At 41.3% G+C, this 23187-nt stretch overlaps 1 protein-coding gene across 1 annotated transcript in view; it reads left to right on the top strand.

Annotated features, from left to right (window-relative positions):
• WNT9A (Wnt family member 9A) overlaps nt 1–23187 on the top strand; it is a 267931-nt gene that overhangs the window by 184117 nt on the left and 60627 nt on the right. Inside the window, 1 exon segment of the mRNA XM_030197284.1 lies at nt 22168–22427. Coding sequence (XP_030053144.1) covers nt 22168–22427 — 260 coding nt within the window.

Raw genomic sequence — 23187 nt, 5'->3', positions numbered from 1 at the left:
GTTTGATAAAAGTAATGTTACATTACTTTTAGTTATTTTATAATGGCTGGATATAAGCAGTTGTTTTGATGTGAAAAAAATAATTTTAGCAATTATGTTGAAAGAAACTTCACACTTTGTACACTTCAAAATCAGGTCATTCGTCTTATTGAATTCAACTGTAGTCAGTATGTTCAGTCATAAGGCACATCTTCACTTGCTAATGCTTTAACTAAACAGTTTTCTTTAACAGTGAAGGAGCAATTGCAGTTCAAAATATTTGCCTGTCAGCCTGCTTTTCTTGGAGTCATAATTTGTCCACCCAAGCTGAAAAGCCTTTTAATAGGAGCACTTAAAGCCAAATCGATGTTGTATTTCTAAAACAGTGCCTTAATATGAGGAAATTGTGATACATTGTTCAAGATAATTTTCAAAACACTCCTCCAAAACCGTGGCCAGCGTTGGGGGTGACCAGTTTGACGTTGAACTGAAGTTAAGTAAAAATAAAAAAAACATTTATACATAAGAAATGAAAGAATTTTGAAATAATAGTAAATGAAGAATGGGAGGTTTTTGAAAACCCAATGATTGAGAGCTGGAGGTGCATACATGGAGAGAAACCAGTGCCAGAAATGGTATTCAATGCTGATAAGACAGAGAAACTGAAACAAATCTCTGTAAACCTAGAAGATATAATGGGGCAATTTGACAAACATAAGGGCCCTGTTTACTAAGGCGTGCTACTGTTTTTAACACATGCTAAAATTAACATGCGCTAAATGCTAGAGACACCCATATATTCCTATGGGTGTCTTTTGTGTTTAGTGTGCGCTAAAAATGCTAGCTCACCCTTAGTGCAGCTTAGTAAATAGGGCCCCAAGAGTAGCAAATCACCTGGACCAGATGGTTTACATCCCAGAGTACTGGTAGAATTGGAATAATGAATGTGCAGAGCTATTGTCAGTAATATGTAATTTATCTTTAAAATCATACATGGTACCGGAAGATTGGAGGGAGGCCCATGTAATGTTGATTTTTAAAAAGGGATCCAGAGGTGATCTGGGAAATTATAGACCGGTGAGCCTGACATCAGTGTTGGGCAAAATGGTAGAGACTATTATAAAAACAAAATTACAGAGCATATACATAAGCATGTGTTAATGAGACAAAGCCAACATGGACTTAGTGAAGGGAAATCTTGCCTCACCAATCTGCTACATTTTTTTGAAGGAGTGAATAAACATGTAGATAAAGCTGAGCCGCTTGATATGGTGTATCTGGAGTTTTAAAAGGCATTTGTCAAAGTACCTCATGAAAGACTTGAGGAAATTAGAAAATCATGGTATAGGAGGTAATGTCCTATTTTAGATTAAGAGCTGGTTAAAAGATAGACAACATCGTAGGATTTAAATGGTCAGTATTCTCAATGGAGAAGGGTAGATAGTGGAGTTCCCCAGGGATCTGTGCTGGGACAGCTGCTTTTTAACATATTTATAAATGATCTAGAGATGGGAATAACTAGTGAGACAATTAAATTTGCTGAAGACACAAAGCTATTCAAAGTTGTTAAATCGCAAGAGGATTGTGAAAGATTGCAAGAGGACCTTACGAGACTAGGAGACTGGGCATCCAAATGGCAGATGACATTTAATGTGAGGAAGTGCATAGTGATACATGTTGAAAAGAGGAACTCAAAACATAGCTACTTGATGCAAGGTTCCACATTAGGAGTCACCATCCAGGAATAGGATCTAGGTGTCATCGTTGATGATATGTTGAAACCCTATGCTCAGTGTGCAGTGGTGACTAAGAAAGCAAATAGAATGCTAGGAATTATTAGGAGAGGAATGGAAAACAAACATGAGAATACTGTGTGCAATTCTGGTCACTGCATCTCAAGAAAGATATAGCTGAATTAGAAAAGGTATGGAAAAGTGCGATGAAAATGATAAAGGGGATGGGATGACTTCCCTATGAGGAAAGGCTTAAGCAGTTGGACTCTTCAGCTTGGAGATGAGGCGGTTGAAGGGAGATATGATAGAGGTCTAAAAAATACTAAGTCGAATGGAACAGATAGACATGGACCACTTGTTTACTCTTTCCAAAAGTGCTAGGACTAGGGGCACAAAATAAAGCTACTAAGTAGTAAATTTAAAACAAACTGGAGAAAATATTTCTTCAGGCAATGTATAATTAGACTCTGGAACTCATTGCCAGAGAATGTGATAAGCGCAGTTAACTTAGCAGGGTTTTAAAAATGTTTGGAAATTTTCCCAAAAGAAAAGTCCATAAGCCATTACTAAGATGGACTTGGGAAAATCCACTGCTTATTCCTATGATAAGCAGTATAAAATCTGTTTTACTGTTCTGGGATCTTGCCAGGTACTTGAGACCTGGATTGACCATTGTTGGAAACAGGATACTGGACTTGATGGACCTTTGTTCTGTCCCAGTATAGCAATACTTATGTTCAGTGCTCACAACACACACTCGACCAGCAATTCCATTGCTGTTTTAAGTGGAAGTAATCATGGAGTTAAGGGCATGAGGGGGTGAAGCTGACTGATTGTGTGTATTGCGCTGTATACCTTGAGCATGATGAGGGCTGCCCATATATGCTGTTCAACATTTCATGTGTTTATCTAGTAGATACTTTTGCCAGATTTTATGCACTGAAAAATATCATCTTATTTTATATTATGGAGCACCATGTGGTCTTTATATGCTTTCATCTGCTATGAGTCTTTGCTATGCTCCATACTTGATCTGTGATTTCTTCCCTTCCTTACCTTTTCACTAAATTTCCTTTGTATCTTTTCCAAGTAACCTTGAATTTTGATTCTTGAACCTGTCTCCATTGTGTCTACTCCAGTTTAGCTACAGTCTCTTAGTGAAAAAAGGCATTTTCTCAAGTTCTTTTTTTATATTTCTTCTATCTAATCATATTTGATGACCCACCTCTCATTGATATTCTCATTCTTTAGAAATTAAAAAAATACTACGTTCCGGCGCTTCAAACCTGCAATATATTTAAATGTTTGTATCATCTCGTATTCCCTCCTTCCTTATAGGAATACTTCTTTAACTCCTTACGTTTCTCCATATTAATCTTTTCACACAAGCGATGAATATTTTGGTGACCCTCTTTTTTTTTTTTTTTTAATTTATTTATTTATTAGTATATTTCATTATTTCACCACAAACTGTGAATATGCAATCGGCATTACAAACAGGAAATACATGTAAGAATAAATCTAAAGGCCTATTTGTCCACAAATTAAGAAACATTTGGTTCCAAGAATCAGGAAATATGAATAACAAAAGGTTAACAAAAAAAAATGTAATTTATTGCTGGAGGGCAAACAGTTTCAATTTGTGGACCCTAAACAGTTAAAAGAATTTCTTGATGCTAGAGTAGATATGAATGTTGTATGCCCTCCATAAATAGCAGGCTAGGGTCGGTAACCCGAGGTAGCAACTGGTTGTGTTGTGGGTGACCCTCTTTGAACTGCCTCCACCTCACTAATGACTTCTTGTAGATGTGGTCTAGAAGCAGTCACTATAGTCTAGGTGGAGGCCTTCTCTCTTTCTATTAATTACACATCTTTTACTGATATATGTGAATTGTATTATCCTTATTCACTCTGCGACTACCTTGAAGGCATCAAAGATGTCATTTTAAGCTGTGTACACTGGTTCATTAGACTCTACAAGGAAATATTCCTTTTTATCGGATGAGATTTTTCTCTATCGAAAAGACAATTTTTTTTGATGGGGCAGATATCTCTGCTATTTCCCACATTGAAATTGGTTAAATATCTTAAACTACTTTTGACTTCAATTCCATATCAAGCCGCAGCAGTACAGAATTCTCCTCCTTCTTCTGTCCATTCTCTAAATCATTTGTGGCCTTTCCGTAAACAACTGAAGACAGTTTTATTTACAAAATATGTGGTGATTATATTTGGAGTATTGTTTATAAGTTTTATTTACAAAATATGTGGTGATTATATTTGGAGTATTGTTTATAGGTTTTATAAATTCCCAGTTGACTGATCTGGTCCTCTTTTAACTATTGTTATCCACATAGAAATGAACAGGTTATTGTGGAACAGAAATTCTTAATGTAATGTAATGACTACAGTTGTCATCCTCTCAAATGGTATACTGTCCTGTGTTGCTGCCATTTTTTTTTTAATTACATTTGTACCCCACACTTTCCCACTCATGGCAGGCTCAATGCAGCTTACATGTGGCAATGGAGGGTTAAGTGACTTGCCCAGAGTCACAAGGAGCTGCCTGAAGTGGGAATTGAACTCAGTTCCTCAGTTTCCCAGGACCAAAGTCCACTACCCTAACCACTAGGCCACTCCACTCTGAGGCATAAGAGGGAAATCTCCACTGACTGTTTTTAATTTACTTGTAGTTCAGTATGTTTTCTGTACTCAGTTCATTAACCCCCTTTCAGATTTCCTATCCCTCACCTTGGATTCTGGTGTCTTCCTAGGCAGCAGCTGAGAGGGATCTTTACTGCTTAGGAAAACTGAAATGAGACATTTACCATGTGGGTAGGTCCCAGTGGTTTGGGTGGCTGGTTTGGGGAGTGGGTGAAGGTGGGCTCGAGGGTGCCACGGCTCTTTGTTCCAGGGTGGGGTTTTGCATAGGGGGGATAAGAAGGCATGGGAGTAGGGAGAAGGATCAGACTTAAGGGGAGGTCAGTAGGGGGATCAAACTTAAGGGAGAGAGTTGGGGGGGGGGATTTTGTACATAATGGGGGCGTCAGGAGAGGTATTGGACATAATGGGGATTGGGTAGAGATCAGAACAGTTGGTGGGGGTTGGGATTGGCTTTGGACATGAGTTTGGGGGACACCACTACAGAATATGGAGTTATAGGGGATCTACATGCCTTGTGCAGTACATGCAGGGAAAATGCTGGGCACACTCCCTACATGTACCATGCAGGCTTTGTACTTATCCTGTGTAATGTTTGCAGGGAATACAGGGTGAATGCAAATTCCAGGTAGCAGGTTTAACTCCCAACATGGACCTTTAAGGACATGGGCATTCCTTCCCCTTCTGCAATGGAGAGCATAAGAATAGCTACACACGGCTTTCATAAACACACAGCTTGTCACTTAACAAGTCACTTAACCCTCCATTGCCCCAGGTACAAATAAGTACCTGTATACAATATGTAAGCCGCATTGAGCCTGCCATGAGTGGGAAAGCGCGGGGTACAAATGTAACAAAAAAAATGCTGTTCTGGGCACGCACATAGCAATCATGCTTAGTAATTGGCTGCTATATACATGGCCTGGCATTTTCCCTACCCAAGATGCATAGTCCATGCAGCTCATTTGCATGTAATTACTTTTAAGAATCTCCCGCTATTTCCACCTCAGTAATTGTTACTGGGGTGCAAATAGTGGGTGGTTCTTTCCTGGGACCTTTGTGCATTGGGCTCTAGGTACCTAATTAAAGTTAAGCACCTAGACCTTTCACAAAGTGTCCTTTTGCTTCTAAATATTTTAATATGGAGACAGAACAGTGAACACAGGGAAGTTTGAGCAAAGTTGGAATTTCTAGTTAGATATAAGTACGGCAATGTAGGAGGAGAAAGCCCAGTAAGAAATCTTAACCATTTCCAGGTCTCTCTGGCTGAGAGAAAAGTCAAGCTATTAAGTATGCGAGTTGGCAAGTCCTCATGAGACATATGTAAAATAAACTTTAGAGTTAACGAGCAGGCTAGATCCAACTCAAATTCCAAAGCTGTCTAAACTTCAGTAACCAATCTCCAATATATCTAATAAGAAAGAAATATTATACAATTTGAAATCAGGGAATGCCAATCCTCTTTCTGCATTAGAAGCCATCAGTTTCCAAAGAGGTCCCTTATTTCTGCCAGTAAATTTAGAGAGAATTCTTTTCACGTATTTAATATCATTCTGAAGTATAAATAAAGGAAAAACTTTTACAGGCCATAAAAGAGCTTCAGTACCGACGCTTCTTTCATCAAGTATTTTCTAATGATGAAAAGCACTGCATTCCCCCAATGTTTTAATGCATTTTAATTTTGAATTGTGGTGATGTTCAAGTACATTTACCTCAGTACAGCGTCACAAAAGTTCCCAATCCGTCAACCGTACTGCAGTTTTCATCTGTCAGCATTCTACTGCTATCGTTGTACCAAAATAAATATCATATGAATATCAGTAGGAAAGTTTATCTTAACTCTATGGATGTGCACTGTTTCTCTATTTATGCCAGTTCAGTTTACAGAGAGGTGGCAGATATTTTATGAAAGAGACACAGTTTGCGTCTTATTTAAACATTTTGCTCTTTTTTAAAGATAAGAATAAACAATCTTTCTGTTTGCTTGTAAAGCTGCTGTACTCCATGGTCTTCATTGTGTGACTTTCGACAACTGTAGCCAGCATGCATGAATCCGTAATCCACGAAGGCATCAGCTCTTTGTTTCTGAAACATATAGGATAAGGGTAATCCCTCACTATATAACTAATACCTTGCTTTGATTTGGGGGAGGGGAGGGGAGGAGTCCCAAAAGTCTTATGTGACCTTCTGTGGGAAAAGGTGACTAAAGTCACTAGAAAAAAAAAATGAAGTTTTAATGAATTCCAGTAGAGCAAACAGTTTGTAATACAACAGTCAAAACCTCATTCTTTTATATAACAAAAATTAAAAAATTACAGAAGTTCAAACATGTAACTTTTGCAGACTGCTTATAAACTCATGCATAAAAAATTGTCCATTCTTAACATTTGGATCCACTACTTATTTCTATAGTGCTAATAGCTGTACAGATTATATGCAGATACTTCCTCGGTCCCTAGTGGGCTCACAATCTAAGTTTTTGTACCTGGGCCAATGGAGGGGTAAGTGAGTTGCCCAAGATCACAAGGAGCTGCAGTAGGAATTGAACACAGGTCACCAGGATCAAAGCCTGCTGCATTAACCATTAGACTACTTTACTTACCTTTGCCCAGAGATGGTCACATATGTGCTAAAAGAATCAGGTTTTTGTTTTCAGAGAGAATAGTACAGGCCAATAAGGCAAATAACATGATACATAAAGGACATTTGTGTATAAGTTATACCTATCTGACATATGAAACTGCAGAATAAAAGCCACATACACACACCTGCCGAAAGAGCTACTCTGTAAGCTCACATGTAAGTGGCATACCCCCAGATTCTATATAGTGTGACTTGTTGAAAGTACAAATCCAGTCTGACCTGGCCGACAATAGCAAGTTTACTGCACAGAGAGCATTCCAGAAGCTTGGGGAGGGACTAAAATCTTTGGTTCGGACTGTGGCTTTTTCTGAAATAATTCCTACATAGGGGAGGGGAGAGGAAAGACTACGCAAAACAAAGGAATTCAATAAGTGGCTTGAGTCTTGGTGTAAAGAAGAAGGTTTTAGATACATAGGAGAATGGGGTAATACGTGGAAAAATAACAGGCTGTACTGTAATGATGGACTACATCTTTTTGTGATGGGAAAAAGGATCCTTGGGGAGAAATTCAGACAGTATGTTTCTAGACATTTAAACAAGAGAGTGGGGGTGACAAAAGGAAACAAGGGATTTCAGAAAGTCACCCCCAGAATAAACATAATGGCAGAGGGAAAGGTCATGTAAAAATAAAAAACTACCTAAACTCACTAAGCACATGGAAAGCTATGTGCACAAATGCTCGCAGTTTAAGTAAAAAGGTTCAAGACTTGCAAGCCCTGATGTTTGTAGAAAACTTGGATATTGTTGCTATTACAGAGACGTGGTTCAACGATTCCCATGAATGGGATGTGACTGTACCGGGCTATAATCTTATTAGGAAAGATGGAGAGGGCCGAAGAGGTGGCGTAGTAGCTCTGTATGTGAGAGACAATATGAGAGTGACTGAAATGCGGGGAACCTGGGGAAAGGAAGAAGCTTTATGGATCATCCTGGAAAGAGAAGACGGAACCTGTATCCACACAAGGGTTATCTACAGACCTCCTGCGCAAACTGAGAAGTTGGACAAGGATCTGATAGAAGATATTCAAAAGATTGGTATGAAAGGGGAAGTGCTACTGTTGGGAGATTTCAATTTGTCTGATGTGGATTGGAACGTCCCGTCTGCGGAATCAGAAAGAAGTAGGGAGATTGTGGATGCCTGACAAAGTGCCTTGCTCAGACAAATGGAGACGGAACCCACTAGGGAAGGGTCGATGCTGGATCTGGTGCTCACAAATGGAGGTAGTGTTTCCGATATCCGGATGGGTGCCCACCTATGTAATAGTGATCATCACACTGTATGGTTTGAGTGCGGACACACAAAACTCAAAGTACTGGATTTCAGACGTACTGATTTGATAAAAATGGGGGAATACCTGAAGAAGGAGCTGTTGGCATGGGAAGGTGTAGGAGAAGTGGAAAAACAGTGGTCCAAGCTAAAGGCTGCTATAAATATGGCAACTGATCTTTTTGTGAGGAAAGTAAACAAAAAGAAGCAGGAAGTCTATATGGTTCTCCAAACAAGTTGAAAAAATAAGAGCAAAAGAGGCTTTGTTCAAGAAATACAAAAGAATGCAACGAGAGGATCATGGAAAAGATTATCGGATTAAACTCAAAGAAGCGAAGAGGGAAATACAGCTAGCAAAAGCGCAAGCTGAAGAAAAAATGGCAAAAGATGTAAAGAGAGGTGATGACAAGACCTTTTTCAGATATATTGGAGAAAGGAAAAGAGATAGGAATGGAATTGCGAGACAGAAAGACAATGAGAATGCTATGTGGAGAGTGATGAAGATAAAGTGAACATGCTAAACAATTATTTCTCTTCGGTGTTCATGGAGGAAAATCCTGGAGAAGGACCGCGGTCGGCTGCCAAGGGAACGTCTGGAAATGGAGTGGATACTGCACCATTTACGGAAGAAAGAATTTATAAACAGCTGGAGAATCTGAAGGTGGACAAGGCTATGGGGCCGGATGGGATACATCCCAGGATACTGAGGGAACTCAGGGAGGTCCTGGCGGGACTTCTTAAAGATTTATTTAATAGATCTTTAGAGACAGGAGAGGTTCCGCGAGATTGGAGACGAGCGGATGTGGTCCCTCTTCACAAAAACGGAGACAGGGAAGAAGAGGGAAACTAAAGATCGGTATGTCTCATGTCGGTGGTAGGGAGTCGCTGCAAAAAGAAAGGATAGTTAACTTTCTAGAAGCCGACGGGTTACAGGACCCGAGGCAACATGGCCTTACCAAAAGGAAAATCCTGACAAACGAATCATCTTATTGACTTCTTTGACTGGGTGACCAAAGAACTGGATGAAGGACGTTCACTAGATGTAATCTGCTAGTATAATTATTCTCAGGCGGACAAAGGAGGTGGAGTAGTGATCCAAGACAAAGAAAAATACAGGGAGGAAGCTCATCGACAACTAAAAGAGCGAGATTACTATCAAGAGCTGGAAAGTGATCCAATGGACAATTATCAGGAAGAAGTCTATCAAATGCTAAAAACTGGAATCAAAAAAAGGAATTTTATCGATAAAAGAATTTCAGTATTTGTTCAAAAAATATCCATTAACACCACATATCTATTTTGTACCAAAGATTCACAAGACTTCACAAAATCCACTAGGACGCCCAATAGTATCAACTAAAAACTTACTGAATGAGCCACTATCTCAATATTTAGATTTTTACTTATAACCCCTCATCTACAACATTGGTTCATTTGTGAGAGACTCAGCACAGTTGATTCAATTATTACAAACTACGGATATTCAGGATGAATCCGTAAAGCTGATATCCATGGATGTGGTTTCCCTATATACCAAAATTCCCCATCAAAGCGCCATAAATCTCATTGCAGCACAGTTGAACCAGATGGATTTGTCAGTGGAAAAGATTAATTTGTTAAATCACATTGCTAGAATAGTGATAAAACAAAACTTTTTTCCATTTTGAAGATCAATACTACATTCACAAACATGGCATAGCAATGGGAGCGACAGTGGCTCCAACAAAGAGCAAAAACTAATTTTTCAATGGGCCTGAACCGAGAGTTTGAGTGTCTACACGAGTAGTCGAAAGGGAGAACGTCATAATAGCCGTCTATAAAAGAAAAGCGCATGCACTGGCGTTTTTTACCGTTAGTCTTGAGAGGGGGCGATGTTCCATCCCAGGTACGCTGTGAATGTAGGACATCACGTAATTTAGAATGTAATGACAAGAAAAATAGAAAGGATATGAATGTGATGAGATATATTGATATGGGAATAGAAGCTCTACAAAGAACATGGGATTAAATAACAAAAGTATATATTTATATTCTAGACAACCGCATAAGTAGGAGCAAGGCTCCAAACCAGATACCATCGGTTCTCCTGATGACGCGACCAACTTGCAAAACACAGCTTGTGTTGAGAACAGGGCAAGAATTAAGAGAACGGAGGAGGATTGAATGAAAGATTTTATTCACGCTATCACAAGCACGATTGCACATTTAACAGTTACTCCAGAGGCACAACCGCATTTCCAATTCCACCAGCACGAAGGAAGACCAGCCCTAAGATAAGTGCACGATTTAATAAGTTGTTACAAAAGAACAGTGATTTTGATAATCAGATCCAACATTGAAAAAGGAAATATACAAAATCGTGAAAGTATAAGGAGGCAGGGAGGGCTATAGTGCTGTGATGTTGATTACAACATATTGCTAAGAGCATCCTAGCCGGAGTAATATGGTAAAACTGAGCACTATCGTATTATTAATATATTAATAACAAGATCAGAACACAGAGTGGATAGAAGTTCACTATAAGAGCATAATAAAAAAAGAAAGAAAGAAAATAGGAAGTAAACGGTTTCTTTTAGCTTTAATACATAAGTAAAAGAGAAACCAGAACAATAAGCTACCCCAGAGACAGGAAAGTGCTAACATTGCCCCATGTAAGCCGCATTGAGCCTGCCATGAGTGGGAAAGCGCGGGGTACAAATGTAACAAAAAAAAAACACCAAGTTAAAATTTAATGCCAAGAAGTGTAGAGTGATGTACTTGGGGTGCAGAAACCCAAAAGAGAGATACCAAATAGGAGGGGAGAGATTAGTAAGCTCGACTCAGGAGAGAGACCTTGGGGTGTTGGTGTCTGAGGATCTAAAGGTGAAGAAACAATGTGACAAGGTGATGGCCAGGGCCAGAAGGATGCTAGGATACGTAGAGAGGAGCGTAACCAGCAGAAGAAAGGAGGTATTGATACCCATCTACAAGTCATTGGTGAGGCCCCATTTGGAGTATTATGTTCAGTTTTGGAGGCCGTATCTTGCTAAAGATGTAAAAAGACTGGAAGTGGTGCAAAGAAAAGCTACAAAAATGATATGGGATTTACATTGGAAATTGTACGAGAAGAGACTTGCTGACCTGAACATGTATAACTTAGAGGAAAGGAGAAACATGGGTGACATGATACAGACGTTCAAATATTTGAAAGGTATTAATCCGCAAATGAACCTTTTCCGGAGACGGGAAGGTGGTAGAGCTAGAGGATATGAATTAAGGTTGAAGAGGGGGCAGACTTGGGACTAATGTCAGGAAGTATTTTTTCACGGAGAGGGTGGTGGATATGTGGAATGCCCTCCCGCGGGAGGTGGTGGAGATAAAAATGGTAATGGAATTCAAACATACGTGGGATAAACACAAAGGAATCCTGTTTAGAAGGAATGTTCTACGGAATCTTAGCGGAGATTGGGTGGCGACACCGTTAATTGGGAAACAAAACAGGAGCTGGGCAGACTTCTACGGTCTACACCCTGAGAATAGGTAGGGATGGACTGGAGTGTAAATTTTAAGGGGCTTCAGAACTTAGTACAAGAACAGTACTGGGCAGACTTCTATGGTCTGTGCCCTGAGAATGGCAAGGACAAATCAAACTCTGGTATACATATAAAGTATCACATACCATGTAAAATGAGTTTATCTTGTTGGGAAAACTGGATGGACCGTACAGATCTTTATCTGCCATCATTTACTATGTTACTATATTCCGGATTTGCACGTACAACTTAATTAGTTAACAAGCCAGTCAACACTGATAATTGCCAATTAACAAGTGATTATTGAAACTAATTTGCAGTAATTAGAATTTACGTGCATAACTGTCCTAGCATATTCTGTAACATGATGTGCGTAAATTCTAAGTCACCTAGTTGAAAAGGGGGCATGGCCATTGGTATGTAATGGGAGGATTGTGGGCGCTTCTAAAATCTATGCGCATTGTTATAGAATATACCTGGTCCGCACCTAATTTAGGCGTCGGCATGTACACCGAGTTTAACTTGGCATAACTGCCCGTGACTAAATTTAGTCACTCGGACAGGCTCTCGGTGTATTCTGTAAACCAAGCGGAAATTTAGGCGTATTGTATAAAGTACACCTAAATTTAGGCATACTTTATAGAATAGGCCTAGGTGTATTTTTTTCGGCGATGGTTTTTTAGGCGTGGTATATAGAATCTAGTCCATAATGTGCAATTTGACTAGGGGCATGCATTTTGGAGGAATATGGCAGGACATGGACATGTAAACCATCAATGTGCGCTTATAGAATACTATAAGTGGTATGCATAGATTGGTACATCTAGGTGTGCCCACTTATGACTGCCATTGACATGGCGTAAGCAGGCACACCTCTTTTTTTGGCACACCAAGGGGCATAGAATTAGTGCTCCCTGCTCTGCATTGGAGTGCCAAAAAGGATGTTCCAAATTATAGAATTACCCCTCTACTGTCATCATGGAAAAGAAGCATCCAGGCATCCCAGAAGGCACTGTTCGCAACATTCTCAGTCCTGTAACAAGTTGATTTAGTTCAGAGAAAGCATAAACATTATCCATAGCACTATAGAAAGGATAAACAGCAGCAGTAATAGAATCCTTTTGATACTTGTGTGCACCCATGCAAAATAGTCCCGCACCTATGCATTGATTGCTGAGGTAAATATTCAGCTAGTGGCAGTCAGCATTATGCCTTGTTTATTTGTGACCATAGGAGCCAACGTTTCAAAATTATTGTGGTTGCTAAGCCCAATGGAAATAACCCCTCCCTGGACACATAAACGAATTTTCTCAGTATTGGGGGTGCTCAAGAACCTACAAAGTCGGCTCCTATGTTTGTGACAGCACATTTTTGAAGCAGCTATAGTAGTCATGTGATGTAATGCAGAGATCAGTATTTTTTTTGTAGTTCATTTGTTAAGTTTCTAATTTCTTTGTTATTTTGATGCTATTTTAATTATGTATGTTCATATTTGGAAACCACCTAGTTTATAGATGGTCTCTCTCTTTATTTATTTTAATAAATACATAAAATGAGACAGCTGTGTCTAGTCAGGTCATTTTTTTGATCAAAAATCCTTTGCTGTTGGGCCAAATGCTGATCCTATCACATCTGGATTATTGAATTGTCTTATTTAGCGGTACTAAGTGTCAATATCAGAAAAAATTGCACCTCTGGACTAATTTTCAAACTGAATAGATACGCTAGCGTTTCATCATATCTTGTCAAACTGCATTGGCTGCCCATAGCCAAAGGAATCAGGTTTTGAGGCTCCGCAAAATAGAAAGAGAGAAATACTACTAATCATTTCTATAGTGCTTATGCTGCCCCCATATTCACGGGGCAGAGGGCATTATTGTGTATATTTAATAGGAATATTATTTGTATAGACAGCACTCCTGTCTATAGTTGCAGTGACCTGTGATTGACTCCTTGTGAGCTTGTTTCTATTGGTTGTTAGCTCTGAGCTAAGGCCAGCCCTCTTTCTGTGCTATCATTTATACTGGGGACTGTTAAAGTCATTCAAGAGCAGGGCTTTCTTTCAGGCAGTACTTGGTAGTACTGAGTACCAGAACCTTTTCCATTGCCTGCTAAAACTGACCTTTGGTCCCTAAGTGTTAATGAAAAAGCCAATGCTCTGCACAGCCAATGCTGCCTTTTCCTAGATTTTATGGTTGGTTCCTGGGAACCTGGCTACTGTGGAGCAGATCCCTCCGGGATCATGTAACCCCTGATGGATGGCCTGGTATTTGAGTACCGGTACCTTTTTTGCTAGAAAAAATACTGCTTAGCGGTATTCTATAACTTATGCACACAACTGCCTCAGCGTGTAAATACAAGGGGGGGGGGGGGGTGTTCACAGGGGAAGGAGCAAGGCAGGGCATGGGAATGGCCACCATTTACACGTATCACTGACAGAATTCTGTAGGTAACGCGCTGAAAAGCTACATTTAGGTTGCACACATTTACACTTGATATTGACATGGTGTAACTGGGTGCACCTAAGTGTAGGTACATTTTCCATGAGCAAATCAGGGCTTTGAATCTTGCCTCACCTGTCTGTTGGTAAAAGCAAAGAGGCAGATATTCAGCCTGCGGGAGGCAGCCTGCCTAAGTGCCACGATCAGCGCTGACCCCAGATATTCAGTGCCAGGCCGTTTCCGTTGACCGGCATTGAATATCGAAGGTTTTTTTTTTAGCTGGCTCAATCTTAACCAGCTATGTCAATATTTATTTATGACATTTATACCCCACATTTTCGCGTACAATTTTGAGTTCAATGTGGCTAACAAGCTAAAAAGACGTCATTACAAAACATGAAACGAAATACATAAATTCACACATATCAATAAGGAAAGAATTGTAAATATATAATAAAGCATAATGGGGAGAATGGAAGGGGGAGATTAGGCACCAGGTTGAACTGACAGAAAATTTTTGAAAAGGAAAGATTTCAAAAACTTACGAAAAATGAAATAATCATGTTGGGATCTTATATTTTTGGCAAGGAATTACACCATTAAGGGCCCTGTTTACTAAGCCATGTTATAGGCATGCTAGCGTCTTTAACGCACGTTAAACACATACGCATGTTAACCATGTAGGCACCTTCAATATCCCTATAGGCGCCTACATGGTTAACACGTGCGCTAATTGTAGGTGCATTAAAAACACTAACACACCTTAGTAAACAGGGCCTTTAGTATCTTGGTATAAAAAATAGCTGAATATATAGATTTATATACTTTCTTACATGTAGGAACATAAAGACACAGGTAGTCTCTTGCACCAAAGATTGAATTGCAAAAAGACAAAGTAACAAGGGACAACATATTGAGCACTGGCCAGTTAAATTTATAGCGGTCAAAGATAGGACTGCTATTTAAGTGGCCCGATTTGGCTGCTAAACTTAGCCGGTTAACATTGAATATTACCGGTTATCGTACGATATAACCAGTTATCTTTTCAGCTCTAACCAGCAATATTCAGCAGTGATAACTGGTTAGCTCACACTGAATATTAGTGGTTATGCATCAAAAAGCTATTTAACTGGTCATCGGCCGTCTCTGGCTGGTTAAAAAGCACTGAACATTGGGGGAAATGACTTATCTGTACATTCTGGAGGTGTTCCTGGGTTAACAATACATATGCATCGCTTGCAATACAATAAATTACCCATAGAAAACAAAATGCAATACTATGAGTAATGTTCGGTTACGAAATAATCACATTACTTTGCATGTTTGATTATTGCTCCCTCTATACTCATTATAATGGAGAAATTCTTGTCAATTCTAATAATATGGAGAAAATGGCTTCACCCCACTCATTTTGGTCCTGTTCATCGCAGCCATGAATCAGAAAGTGCAGCTGTCAGTTCTGGCAGCCATCAGTACATTCTCCTGAAGCTCAATGCTCGGCAGAAGAATGTGAGCTCGAGTTCACCAGTGTTGAAAGTGTCTTCGGGCTTTCCAGATGTTAATCCCAGGCAAGTGTGGGGGGGTCCTGACTGAGACCCAGAAGATTTTCTTCCAAATCCATTTTCTTAGTTTCTCTTCAGCTGAAACAAAGCAGTCATGTGTGATAGAAGACTTTGGAGATGATGTCACTAGTAGGCCATCAGACTGGTTTTACATTTAATCGACGGATTAGAGAGCATGTAGCGTTGATTTTCTGTCAATTGTAGTTTTTGACTTTTGTGAGAGGATCACAAAGCCTGCAATCTTTCAATAGAATTATTTATTTTGTAGACAAGTCGTATGTTTATGGCATCTCAGAAATAGGCAGCGCTCTACTCAATGCAAATGTTGAATTGACAGTGGTTTTCGTAGCATTTTTGTGTTAATGGGGTGCATAGATAAGGTTTCAGTTTCTTTTATTGCTTAATTTAAATAAAAGACAAGCCAAAGTAAAAGAAATATCAGGTCCCCCACTCTTGGACTTTGTCTAGTTTTACTCCAGACACTTTCCTTAGCAGTCTTCAGGGGCTCCAGAAGAAATATAGATGCACTTAGACTGGCTTAATTATTTTTAAACAAACACTTCTTTTTCTTTAGTTTAAAAAAAGACTTGAAACAAACACAAATTTCATGAAAATGTCTCCTTTCATTTCACAGGAAGGGCATGCCCATTTTACGTGTATCTTTAAAGGGGAAAGAGAAAGTCTGTGACTTTGCTCATAATTTTCTCAATAGTTTTTATTATTTTAGTCCTTGTGTTACGTTTGTTCTTCCCACAGTCACATTTTTTTTTGAATGTTTAAATTCAAATTGGGTAACGCTGTCAAAGAAAATAAAAATAACATTATTAAAGTTATTCAAATTAAAATAAATAAAATTGCAAGTCAGTTCCTTATCTCTTTTATTTTTTTGGACTGCCAAAATCCTTCACATCACTGAAGTGAAAGCAGAACGGTCACTCACTTGTTTGAATGGGCTCAGTTTAGAAACAGCATATGTCTCCTCTCCCAACTCATTCCCTAGACTAGTTTCCCCCTCTATAGTGTAGACCCTGATCTTCTTCCTTTCTCTCTCTCTCTCTCTCTCTCTCTCTACCCCCTCCCAGCTTTTCTCTTCCCCCTTCTTCTTTGTTCACTCATCATAAATGGAACTGAGCCTAATTTTCCCTGCGGCGGTGGGTTCAGTAGTGATACTCAACTAAAAATTATGCTGTCCTGGAACACATGCACAGCTGCAGAGGTAAAGATTCTGCCTCTGAGTCCTCTCCCTCCTGACACGAAGTGCCTCAGGCATGTTCCACATGGGGAGAAGGAAGTAGTCTAATGCTAGCAAAGCAGCATAAGGTCAGTACAGACAAAATATCTGTGTACCTCCTCCCTCTTATAGGAGGCATGCAGCCCAAAAAGGTTCAAACAAACAAATCTTTTCCAGAGACGGGAAAGTGGTAGAACTAGGGGACATTAATTGAGTGTGGGGGGGGGGGGGGGGGGTGACCGAAGAGCAACATCAGGAAGTACATTTTCATAGAGAGGGTGGTAGATGCCTGGAATGCCCTCCCATGGGATGTGGTAGAGATGAAAAATGCTATAACAGAATTTGAAAATGCACATGATAAACACAAAATAATCCTATATAGAAAGAGAATGGAACCAAACAAACTTAGTGGTGCTTAGAGAGTAGCTCCAGTAATGGGAAATAAGGCTGGTGCTAGACAGACTTCTACGGTCTGTGCCCTGATTATACTGTAACTGGATGAACTGGAGTGGGCTTTGGTGGTGACTCCAGTGGTTGGGGGAGTAAATCTAGTGCCAGACTTCTACGATTTGCACCCTGAAAATGACAAGGACGGATCAACATCAAGTATACATATGATACTCATAGCATGTAATTTGATGCAGGCTGGATGGACCATGCTGTCATCTGCTATGTTGCTATGCTATATTTCCCATGTCACTTTTGTTTTGTTTCAGTTTTTAAAAAACTGTTTTTGGTTTTAGGAGCAACATTGTGAAAGGAAGAGTGCATACAATTTATAACAGGGAATAAAATTTCAGGAATTGTCCCACTTATTTCATGGAAAACACGGCACAAAATGACAACAAATGCACCTCCCTACTGACTTCTATTGATTGGCTTCTGAAAGCTGTTGGGAGGTGCATTTGTTAGCATGCATTCAGTTCATTTAAGGGCCTTAGAAATGTTAGTGCACCAGACTTGATAACATACACATGAATTAATGCACACACAATCGATTTGAGTGTGTTAGAAAGTTCTAACATGTCCACAGTCCCCCAGATTTTATATAGGTCATCCAAAGTTGGGCGCCGAGCAAGATGTGCATGTAAACTAAACAGTCAATTGAGTGATAGCAACCAATTACTGACATTAATTCAGGTTAATTGGCACTAATTTGGACTTACATGTATAGCCCAAAAGGGAGTGTGACCATGGGAGGACAAGGGTGGGGCAGGGGCATTTCCAAAACTGAAGGTGCAGAGTTGTAGAATATTGGGGTTGCATAACAATTGTGTGCCAGGATTTACACCAGGTTTCAGTCATAAATCCTCATGCCCAAAATTGCTATTCTATAAGGGATGCTTAGCCTGGAATGCCCTTTTACAATAGTACTTGGCATGAATTTTTCACGGTGCCTACATTTAAACAACAAAAGAACTATCCTCCAGGGGTATCACACAGAACAAACAAAAGAATGGAGATGACCAAACCAACAGTCTCACTCCAAGAGTGCCACAATTCCTTTATTTAATCTTCAAATAGACTAGACATGAATAGTGTTTCGGACTACAAGGCCTGCATCAGGAGTCTGAAGATCTGCAGAGGAAAATAAATATATATGCTCTCAATGTCCAGTATTTACTAGAAACCAAACTAAACCTCTCAATTGTGTCAGGAAAGCCATGAAGCAAGAGAGACTGAAAAGCCACTCTTTGAATAGTGCCATCCGTGACTAAGGCAGATCTTCAGACTCCTGATGCAGGCCTTGTAAAACACTATTATCTCTTTCTCACGCCATTTTGGGCATGATGTGTCATGTAGCAGTCTTGGTACATTAACTTTTTCCTTCCTGAAGCAGTATTATTATGAGCGAAACTAGGCACTTTTGTTGAAGGACACATGTACAAAGGACTTTATGAAATAGACTTGAGTATGAAAAGCTTTCCGGTTCTGCTGAAGTTTCTCCCTTGTGGTGGTGACTGATTTACCACCGATTTGGCGACACACAATAAGAAGCATGCATCCAGTGAAACACAGCTTTGAGTTAAGCTGTTTGTCAAAGTTATCTGCATGGATGGGACAAGCATGGAATATTATACATCTTGAAGACACCCACAGCTAAGTTTTGGTTGTTTTGTTGTTTGTCCCTGGGGTTTAAAATAACTTTCAACATTACGGCTGTGCTTATTGGTGTGCAGTGGGACTCTGAGTGAAGTCTTTTTTGCTTTTTTCTTTCTTCGTCATCAGGGGAGCTGCTGTAACTGATAGTTCAAGAGCTTTCTCAGGTGTATCTTGACTTCTTCAGTTTAACACATGTCTTAGCAATTTTTTTCTGCATTTTATTAGGGTGTATCCTTAGAATTTGTTACTGTGAGGAGAATTTTCTACCTGTCCCCTTTTTTACTAAGTTGAATTGGGTTTTTTTTGAACCACCTGGTGTTCTCCCTTATGTGCAGTCTTTACAGGTGTTTCTTTTTCCCTTTTTTTCATATCTAACTAGAACCTATGATATTACCTTGTTCCCCTTGAAGAGTAGTGGATTTCTTGGTGCTTTTGGTACTTTCCCTACTGGGAAGTTTGAGGTTCTGTTTGTTAAGTAGTACTGCACTAGTTTCAGTTTGAAATTTCTGGGACGGAGTGGGAAATTCAACTCACAGCACAATAGGCTCAAACCCACATTTTGATTTATATTAATTATAAGTTGTTTGGATCCCCCTTTTTTGATATTGGATTTATTATTGTAAATCATTTTGAGCCTTTGGTTCACATGGTGTATACATTAGTAATGTCAGGAAGTATTTTTTCACAGAAAGGATGGTAGATACATGGAATGCCTCCCGTGGGAGGTGGTGGAGATGAAAATAGTAATGGAATTCAAACATGCGTGGGATAAGCACAAAGGAATCCTGTTTAGAAGGAATGGATCTACCAAATCTTAGCAGAGATTGGGTGGCAACATCGGTAATTGGGAAGGAAAACTGGTGCTGGTCAGACTTCTATTGTCAATGGCCCAGATGCATCAATCAAACGTTAAAAAAACTAATACGTAAAAGTTCTAACGAATTTGAAAAAACATAGAATGCACCAAAAAAACAAGTCACACACGTTCGGTACGGTATTGAAAAGCACAATGTATTAAACATTCGTAATCCCCAGGGGCATATCTGCGTGGGGCCTCAGGGGCCTGGGCCCCCGCAGATTTCGCCCTGGACCCCCCTACCGCTGCCAACCCTCCCCCTCCGTTGCTGTCGCCTACCTTCGCTGGCGGGGGACCCCAACCCCTGCCAGCCGAGGTCCACGTCCTCCTGCCGCTGCCGGCTGCCGTTAAAAGAATTCCGTCAGCTGGCAGGGGACCCCCAACCCCCGCCAGCCAAGCCAAGGTCCTTTCATTTCTTCTTCCACTAAAGCTGGCGCCGAAAGTTTCTTCTGAGTCTGACGTCGCTGCACGTTGTACGTGCAGGACGTCAGATTCAGGAACAGAATGAAGCTCAGCGAAGGTAGGCGACAGCAATGGCGGGGGGAGATTGGCAATGGCAGCGGCTGGGGGGAGGGGGATCGGCAATGGCGGCGGCGGCGGCGGGGGGGGGCTATAATGTGCCCCCTCACTCTGGCCCTGGCCCCCCCTACCGCCGCAGTTCAGATACGCCCCTGGTAATCCCCATCGGTAATCGACCCCTAAAGCATGCGCAGAGCGGCCAAGCGTTATTCTGGCTGCTCTGCGCATGCCACAGACGTCAAAACAAATAAACAAAAAACCCACAACACAAACACGTGGCTCCCCGCTTCCCCCTGCACTAGAAGAAAATAAAACAAAAATCGAAATAGATCGCGAGGGGGCAAGGCGCTCATCAGGAGCGTCCTGTATGGATGGCCTTGCCCCCCCCCCTTGCTGTTCCCCGCTTCCCGCCGCTTCCTCCTGCACGAAAAAGCTTAATTTTAGCAGCCCCGGTCCCCCTCCCTTCCTGTTCCTTTCTGTCTTCTCTGCCAAAGCTCCGCCTCCTGTCATCTTCTGCCCCCATGCCCTGCCCCCGCCACCCCCCCCCCTCCACCGGGACCCCCCTCTGCATTACCGGGCCCGCACAGCACCTCTCACCTCTGTCTGAAGGCGCTGCACGGGCAGGAAGAAGATCTGTTTGTCACCGAGTTTTCATGACGCCTCTCCTTCTCTGGCCTAGACCCACTACCTTCTGGCGTAAATGTCATACCCAGCTCCCTGACAGCAGTGTGCAGGTCCCTGGAACAGTTTTTGTTGGTTGCAGTGGACTTCAGACAGGCCGACCCAGGCCCCCCCTACCTGTTACACTTGTGGTGGTAAATGTTGAGCCCTCCAAACCCCCCCAAAACCCACTGTGCCCACATGTAGGTGCCCCCCTTCACCCATAAGGACTATGGTAGTGGTGTAGAGTTGTGGGGAGTGGGTTTGGGGGGGGGGGTTGGGGGGCTCATCATCCAAGGTAAGGGAGCTATGCACCTGGGAGGTATTTGTATATATTTTTTTAATTTTTAGAAGTGCCCCCTAGGGTGCCCGGTTGGTGTCCTGGCATGTCAGGGAGACCAGTGCACTACAAATGCTGGCTCCTCCCACGACCAAATGCCTTGGATTTCACAGGGTTTGAGATGGCTGGCATTTTTTTAACATTATCACTGAAAAACAAAACCAGCCATCTCTAAACCCGGCGAACTCTGGCATTTGGCCGGGCCAAACCGTATTATTGAAAGAAAAGATGGCCGGCCATCTTTTTCTATAATACGGTTCAGCCAGCTGTTTGCGGCGCCACCAAAATAGATCCCCAGCAATCTATTTCGCCGGCACCGTTCGATTATTCCCCTCTATTCGTATGTAATTAACATGTATATGCAGTGATCAGTTTTCCACAACCACATTTCCTTTTCTATGCACTGAAATGCTTTTGGAAATTTCCTTCACAGTGATTTCCTCAAAGCCAGGCCTTTAGTTTTCACTGCTTAGGGTCAACCTGTAAAAATATAATGCCATTCAGTGCAAATTTAACATTCTAAAAATGTCTGAAAAACAATGTCTTCCCATTTGTAATGGTTTTGTATAAGTAATGCACAGTGGTAATGTGTAGGAATGTCATGCCAACCTCACATTAAAAAAACACTAATTTTTCTTTCATCTGTTTCTTTTATTTCAGGCTGACAGGCAATGAACCTTTGACCATCCTCCCTCTGATGTCAGAAATGGAGGAAACTGCAGTTAAAGCTCATTACAAAGTTTGTGACCGGCTGAAGCTGGAGCGAAAGCAGCGTAGGATGTGCAGGCGAGACCCAGGCGTTGCTGAGACCCTCATGGAGGCCATAAGCATGAGCGCTGAAGAATGTCAGTATCAATTTCGCTTTGAGCGGTGGAACTGCACCTTGGAGGGGCGTTACAGAGCCAGCCTGATCAAGAGAGGTAAGTTGGTGGGGCGGTTTATGATCATGGACATAACATGTAGGGGAACACAGCAGAACTGTGCACTTATCATTTATCCTATGCTGACTGCATAGGAGACATTTCTAGTGGTTTGCAAATAATTATTTAAAATAGTTTTATATTAAGTGCATTGGAGTATCCGATGTATTCAAGCACTAAAAATCTATTACAGAAGCAGAGTACCAATTGTAAATCTGAGAGATTAAGACAACCCCAACGTATCCTGGCATAGGATTGTAGTTCATCCCTGTCATCATAGGCGCCCAGTATCAAAGGCTTGGGGAGGCTAAGCCTCCCCAGCCGCAGCGAGCCGGCTCCTCCCCCTCCCTCAGGATCCGGTCCCGGTCCGTCACGTTACCGACCTGACTCTTCGTCTTCGGAGCTGTTTCAAATCCCACACAGCTGTCAGTGCCCATGAATGTGCAGACCTGTTTCATCCAGCTGCAGAGCACATCTTCTGAGCTGTCAGCGCTTACTCTCCCCCGCTGCGCTGGCGCTGCCGGCATTCGCGCTTTAAAAATGGCCGCCGAGACTTCCAGAGGCGGCCTCGCGAGACTTCTGCTGAAGTCTTGGTGGCCGACCTGTAAGTCTCGGCGGCCATTTTGAAGCGCGAACGCTGGCAGCGCCAGCGCAGCGGGGGGAGAGTTAGCGCTGACAGCTCAGAAGATGTGCTCTGCAGCTGGATGAAACAGGTCTGCACATTCATGGGCACTGACAGCTGTGTGGGATTTGAAACTGT

Source organism: Microcaecilia unicolor, chromosome 1 (genome assembly GCF_901765095.1).
Source record: "Microcaecilia unicolor chromosome 1, aMicUni1.1, whole genome shotgun sequence".
Taxonomy (NCBI): Eukaryota; Metazoa; Chordata; class Amphibia; order Gymnophiona; family Siphonopidae; genus Microcaecilia; species Microcaecilia unicolor.
The sequence above is the reverse complement of the archived record's forward strand: the minus strand, read 5'-3'. Positions and strand labels throughout refer to the sequence as shown.